The following is a 7,606-nucleotide window of genomic DNA, read 5'->3' as shown; positions in this document are numbered from 1 at the left end:
AAAGTGTTCTTAGGAAGGAGAAATGCTAGTTTGTCTAAAGTAATACTGAAATGCTGACATTGAATCAAAAAAATATTCTGTCCTTGGTGAAATATTTTTCACATTTCCTCTAAAGTGTACCTACTTTTTATTGTGCTAATTTTCATAAGCATGTTGTCTGTAAGTATTTTATGTACTGACAGTTTGTAAAATTCTGTAACAGTATATTGGCAATGTACTCTTGAAAAATGTAAATATATTGAATACACACAAAAAAAATTTTCAATCGCAAAGTGTGTTGTATTTGATCCTTCTGTAAACTGGTAGCCTAATATGTTTGCAGTACTCTAGTGTGTAGTGAATCATGTAATGTACAAAGTAGTAAAGCAGAATAATAAGACATTGATAAGCAGTGATGACATAGTTACTTTGAAAAAGAAACTTTAATCGGATTATTGATTACTCCTTGAAAAAGTAGCTTAGTTAGATTACTGGTTACTTGATTTGGAAAATAACTAAGTTACATTAAAGTAACTTTTTTAGTTACTTTCAGCAGCTGCTAGCAACACTCTGCCACCTGTGAAAATTAAATTGATCTTTGCCAACTTAATTGCAAGTTATTTTATAATGGTAACATCAACAATGTGTCTCCACTTATAAGGTTGAACCGAAGGGGACATTGTTTAATGGTTACAACAGAACAAAAATAACTTTAGTAATTTGTGCATGTTTTTGTGTGTTCCACTATTGTCTGGAAAACTATAAATAGGATTTTCCCCCCCTCCCCTCGGCCTCCAGGCTGTGCGTTACCGCCCTGCGTTTGTTGTCACAGCTCAGCGCACAGAGTTCCTCCTGCGGCTCCAGAATTCGGATGGCTGCTGCACAGATTTGTGACACTTATCTTAATATTAATAATTATAAGGGCATTTAGTTGCACAACTTTACGGACACGTTCATTCGTGGCTGTTTTCACGTATATTGCGCTGCTCATATTAGTCTCGATGTTTGCAGTTCTTTTGGAGGGCAACACAAAGCTCAACGTCGCTCACAGCGAATATATTAACTTAACATTAACAAAGACACAGCGGGACAGGTCATCCGGGAAATGATGGACTAAAACTAACTGGATGTCAGACAAATTATGTCTGTTTATTCCCAAGCCCAAAAACCGACTCATTAAATCTGCAAGCGACTTTAGAAAAAAACAAGCAGAAAGCTGCAAATAATAATCAGACTTGGCGAGCGAAACTCAAAATAGTTCTTTTCAGCAACAAAATGCACATCTCCCTCCATTATTTACATTTCTGTCGGTGCTGACACTGTCGCATTAAACGGTGGTCGCTCCCCAAGACGCGTAGAGGAAATAAAATTAAATTACAAAAGATAATAGTAACGTACAGTAACGCAAAGTGATTTTGATAAGTAACTGTAGTCTGACTACTGGATTTGAAATAGTAATGTGTTAGATTACTTCTTACTGAAAAAAGTGGTCCGACGTCAAAGCGTTACTAAGTAACGCGTTACTGACTAATCAAGCACGTTTGTATTACATGAAAAGTGTTATAATTAAAGTATATTAAGAATACTTTTGGTTGTTCCAAAAAAGCATGTGATAGTACACTTAGTACACTTTAAATTGTGATTTTCTATAATGTAATTACAATAAAAATGCATTAAACACAAACTAGTTGTTCCAAAATAACATGCTTCAAGTAAAATAATCCTTAACAAACTTGAAGTATACTGATGATTAGTCTGGCTTCAAGTATGCTAAGATTTAATATACATAGCATATATTTTTCACAAGGGTTCACATGATCTGCAGAACCTTAACAGCACATCTGTAGTTAAGTGCTGCCTCATTTAATCTCAGCTTCAACTGGCCAAACTCTGAAAGTGTGTGAGGTTCTCTCTTCATCTGCAGTAATTGGTGTAAACAAATATTAACTATAGGAATTCCTCTCTGCTTGTGTCCCACCTCAGACCTGCGGCGAATGACAGCTGGTTTCATGGGCATGGCAGTGGCCATCATTCTGTTTGGCTGGATCATTGGCTTGCTCGGCTGTTGTTGGGATAGAGGTCTCATGCAATATGTGGCTGGCCTGCTCTTCCTCATGGGAGGTGAGTGTAGAACAAAGTATTAGTTCAAGTTAACTGTTTCAGTCCCTAGCAAAGGTGGTGCCAGGCCATTGTTTAACTAGACTAAAACACATTCTCATTTTTTTTATTAGATTATTTCAGTTCATGGTAAATTGATAGTTGTGGTTAGCATTAGCCTGACTGTAGCACCTACTAAAGATTCAACTTAAACTTATTTACATGGACATAAGTAATAGGAATCAGCAGCTGATCAGAATAAAAATGCAAACAGTCCAATTGAAATATTATGGTCTGATTAAGGTCCATCAGAATGAAGATGTTATCCAAACAAGAGGGTTGTTTTATGCCAATTGATAATCTGATCTATGTGCAGAACAGGTGATCTGATCACCTGTACTCATCCTGACTGTGGAAAACTGACATGACTGAGCATGAGTGTTTTTAAATGTGTTTTAACAACATACCCCAAGATCAATGAGACAACCAATCTCAAGTGAGCAAATCAATGCTATTAAATTTTATTGTCAAGTGGGAGATTTTTTTTAGTAATTACTTACTCTATATTAGTCACAAAATTTTAGTGATTAATTTAAAAAAAAAAGCCTTATTAGTATATGAAACAAAACACCGCCCCACACCTCAAAGTTTTGTGTGCAACAAGATATGTTACAAGGGCAAATGTGTGATTTCAATAGAACTTTACTAACTTGAAAATTCTGCTGAAACGGCATCCAGTTTTCATTTTTTACTGGAAAATGTAAAGTTATAGTTTATATTCTGTTTACTAGAAGGGTTCACAAACGCCCTCTGAGCAGAAGTGAAGTATAAACATTATAGTGAGAGTGCTAACCCCCCAAGAAACAAAGTGTTGTGCAGCAATGTGTCCCATTTATAGCATGGGCAGCCAGTGGAAACTTCACACACAGCATAACAGCTCAGCTTGGCAAGAGGCAGCTGCACACTCAGCTATGATCAATCTTGGATTAAGGCTGTGCCCTAGAGTTTTATAATGAATAAGCATTTAAAAGACAATTATGTTTCTTGATAATAAAAACATAAAAAATATGCTTAGTCACTCTGCAGGAGCCAAATCACAGCTAAGCAACACACAGGGCCACAGCCAGCCCAAATTTAGGATCTATTTCTTCATCTGCTGTAGCTAAGAGTCCAAATAATAGCTGATATAAAAGCTGATAATTAAAATAATTTATCAACAAATATATGTCAACAACATTTTAATGTAGCATGCTAATTTCCGTAGCATGTCATTTTATCTTGTCTCAACGTTTGTGCATCATTACATCTACTTGGCATTTATACCACAAAAATCTGTGGATAGGAACAGAGCCATCAAAGACAAAGAGTTAAGCAATTCTTCCCGTACAGCTGGTTTATCTGCTTGTACTTTTGAAAATGAGCTATAAATGTGTGGCTTTTTTCAACACATGTCATTTTGGTTTGATTGTTTATTTTTCTTTACTTTTCATTGTGTGGAACTATGGACATTTGCAAATAGAAGAAGAAAAGGGTTGTACAGAATAATAAGATCAGGAAAAGGAAACAAAAATTATCAAGCTTTCCCTTTCCTAACGTTCTTATTTTTTTATCCTCTCCCTTCACTACTTCTTCTATACTATGAATCCTTTTTTTGCTAGTAGTCCAAATCCCATTTGGGAATGAGCTGAACATCTGGCCAATCAGATCAATCAGTGCAATTACCACCCTCTATTGAGCTAAGTGTCAAGCTATGCCGACTTCAAATCAGACTGGCCTAGCTGGTGTAGAACTGGAATTATCAATTCTACCCCAGTTGAATAGAATAGAATGTAACTGAATAGAACTCGCCATAGGGACTATTGTAAAGATGCCAAACATGGGTTTGAACGCAGGTCAGCCCGGGGCCAGGCCCTGCAGTACTAAAGCACCTTAAGATGATCAAACTTCTCCTTTAAAAACTCAAAATGTGAGGAGATGCTGATTATTAATCAATAACTGTGCTAAACATCAACTTTTGTTCTACTTCTGTTGTTACAGGAACTTTCTGCATTATCTCCCTCTGTACCTGTGTTGCTGGCATTAACTTTGAGCTTTCCCGTTACCCGCGGTACCTGTACGGCCTTCCTGACGACATTGGCCATGGCTATGGATGGTCTATGTTTTGCGCCTGGGGAGGTCTTGGCCTTACCCTCATCGCTGGTTTCTTCTGCACCCTGGCTCCCTCTGTGCAGCCAATACCCAGATCCACCTGTCCCAAAGCCCGGCAAGAGAACGGCACCGTCTGCTAAAGCTGGAAACAGTGAACAGACCAGCTACATCAATTGATAAAAAAAAATAGACAAACTGTCAAATCATGTCATCTGCCTACTTATCTCCAATCAGTTCTGGGTTCAGAGTTTTTAAATTGTGTGTGTGTTTGAAATGGATATCTTGATAACCTGCTATCTCGATCATACAATGAGAAACTCAAGATCTTAGAAGAAATATTAAAAAAATAATCCTGTCTTTTGTTATTATGGGACAGATGTGTAAATTGACCTTGGATAGGAAAATAATCCAAGGATTTAAGGAGGATTCAAGAAGAAAGTAACGGACTGATGTGTGGAACTTGTCACCTGAAGTTCGGCTGTAACTGTAAAAGTGGACAGTAACAATTTGACAAAGATGTGTTCTCTGTACTTGCAATTGGTTTCTTTAGAATTCTCACAGGAGCTGGATTGAGCCAGTCCAGGGTTATCAGCTGAGTAAACTTTTCTGTGCACCATGCAGAAGTTACATGTAACAAATGAGCAGGATCAAGATACAAACTGCTGTTAATTATTGTCTGGAATATTCCAAAAAAGTAACAGGAAACAGGAATTTTCATATTGGATTGCTTTTATTCTGTATAGGTGCATTCCTTTTCATACAATGATGCCATTAAGCATTTTGAACATACAATTTTTATTTGATTTTATATTGATTCCCTCATATTGTGAACAAACAGCAGTTTACTGTCACAGCAAATGTCTTCTGTGCTTTTTTTTCATGAGCAAGAAAAAAATAGCAAGAAGGTGATTTTATGGTCTATACAATTTTTTTATTTAATAAAGTATACATAGATATACTCATGTAAAAAATCCATTTCTTTTAATCTGAGTTACTGATGAATCAATTTAAAAGGAAGCATATTCACATTAATATTGTGCTGCCCTCAGAAGGAGTGAAAAAGCATTTAGGTTTTTTTTAACTCATGCTTTGGTGTTGATTTCTTAGACAACTGCCACAATTTCCTCTCTCTATTTTGTTCCATATCACAAGAAAGCAGACATTTATCTAGCTGATGTATTCTAGACCCAGAAGATCAATGTCATGTATCAGTAAAATCTTTACTCACCTTAGTCACCATCAATGATTTACACAGATTTGTCCGTGGACAGTGGTATAAACATTAGGACTGATGAGAACTTGTTCAAATACAGTCACTGGTTTTATACGATATGTTGTCTTAGAAAGCACAAAGCAGCAGCCAGTCCCTACTGACACCAGTAATGTCAGTAAGGCCTTTTTATTCCACTGACAGCTCTACTGTATGGCTCGACTTGGCTCAACTCTACATGGTTTAGGTGGTTTTTCATTACAACAGTTCTAACAGTGAAATTATCATAATTGGGTGGCACCAGAGTTTAAAAAGTAGTGTGGCATGATCTTGTACAAACTGCTGCACGTGTGGAAGCAGTGGATGGTGTTGGGGTAGAAGCAGTAGAGCTTGGAGAGTCCAAATTAAGGGAAGTAGAGACATACTTCTCATAGAAAGAGATTCTGGAAACACAAAGCTTACATAAGGTGTAACTGCAATATATGTAAGAGACAGTGAATAATCCAAGCAGAGCACACTGTTAGTATTGATGGCAAGTTAGTATTGTCTTGATGCAAGACAATACCATAAATTTCAGAATATCCTTGTTTGTTCAAAGTAAGCTCAGCACTGAGGAACAAGTTGCATACAAGACTCTTTAAGTCATAAAGCCATCATCCATTATGGAATACAGTAATGATGTGCTCAAGTTCAATCAACTCTACCTGTTACTGGTTGGTGCCTGTAAATGGTGTCTGTTCCGTAGAACCACTGCGGCCGTTGTGGTCCTTGTTGGTCCAGTAATTACTTTACAGGGTTCGAATCATCTTGCTGTTCACTGGTACCCGTAGGCAGCCATCAACAGTCACACGTCATGGCAAATCAACAAGCCAGTTAAATGTGATTTACATAAAAACATATGCAAAAAAAAAAGGGAACATTATATTACATTACAATCAGTAACAGACAATCTTCTGATGCTGTCTTAGTTAGTAGATTTGGAACCCCTGCAAACTGGATCCTAAAAATGGGACAGGTATCACATAACTACTGAGAATACCTTTGTAATCGAGTAAAGTTGAGTTGAGCCATACTGAGTAGGTGCCAGTGGAAAAGGGCAATATGGATAATCTCATGTGTGCATTCCATGTGCTCCAGAAAGTAAAACTTGAAAACTGATCCATGTTTTGGAATAGTTAATATTTGAAACATATTTATTGAGTGTTGGATTACTTAAAATTTTATTTGAGAGTAGAGAAATTGGTGTAGTTCCCTGTTAAGGTTTTCATGTGTAATAAATAAATTTGGGTAAGCAATTTAAACACCTAAACTTCTATTGCCCCTCAGATTTTTTTCTTTAGCTTTTCTTTTCCCAATGCAAAGTAAAAAACGTAAATCATGAATAAATTTCAAATCTGACTTGTATTAAGGAGGAAGCACCTAATAGCATGGGCATCACAATATTTTAAGGAACTATTCATTGTTGTGATCGAGTCCTACAATACTTAAAAAAGAACATCCCTTTTGATTTGGTTTGAGATATTCTATTCTATTCAACCTCGCGTCTAAAGTATTTATATTCTACTGGTGCAATTTGACTTTCAGTTTACATATGTAAACAGTAAGCAGAACACACTTCACAGATTAAATTGTATATTAAAAGTCCCATGTTCAGACAATTATGATATTCATAAGAACCTGCCATAACCTTTTTTTTTGCTGTCATAGATGCCATCAAGGCCTTTTCCAAGATGCCATCTATAAGGCCTCCTAGTCAACATATCGTCATCAGAACTGATCTAAAAAAATCAATTCTCTTAAAAAAAAAAAAAAACAGCATTTACTGTTTGCATCCTGATCACTTGAACATTTGTGTGTCTTAACTTGTTGGATTGTTGTATCAATGTCTGTGTTCCCCAATCTTAGAAAGTATTTTTTGTTTATTTTTAAGGATTCATTGAATAAAAGACCCAAGATTTAAAATCTGGACTGACTCATTACTAAAATCTACAAAGGCGGTTTAATGATGAGCTGGCTTGAGAGCTATCTACTGAAACATAACATAAAAGTAGAAATTGTCTGATTGTGCATCAGTTCAGTCATTAAAATAAAGTAGAATTGTATTCAGTTCACAGTACCAGTTGTCTTTGTGGGTTTACTGGGAAGAGATCTCAGCAGAATGTTTCAGGAAGC

The 7,606-nt window shown here is 36.4% G+C and overlaps 1 protein-coding gene across 1 annotated transcript in view; it reads left to right on the top strand.

Annotated features, from left to right (window-relative positions):
- Positions 1-7,396, top strand: part of LOC106939825 (transmembrane protein 178B-like) — a 55,919-nt gene extending 48,523 nt beyond the window's left edge. Inside the window, exons 4-5 of the mRNA XM_015022384.1 lie at positions 1,963-2,100; positions 4,114-7,396. Of these exons, the coding sequence (XP_014877870.1) occupies positions 1,963-2,100; positions 4,114-4,364 (389 nt within the window). The 3' untranslated portion in view covers positions 4,365-7,396. The remainder of the gene's footprint in view (positions 1-1,962; positions 2,101-4,113) is intronic.
- Positions 7,397-7,606: the final 210 nt, after the last annotated feature.

The sequence above is a fragment of the Poecilia latipinna genome, unplaced genomic scaffold, assembly GCF_001443285.1.
Source record: "Poecilia latipinna isolate Pla-1442-1.1 unplaced genomic scaffold, P_latipinna-1.0 Scaffold2993, whole genome shotgun sequence".
Classification (NCBI taxonomy): Eukaryota; Metazoa; Chordata; class Actinopteri; order Cyprinodontiformes; family Poeciliidae; genus Poecilia; species Poecilia latipinna.
The sequence above is the reverse complement of the archived record's forward strand: the minus strand, read 5'-3'. Positions and strand labels throughout refer to the sequence as shown.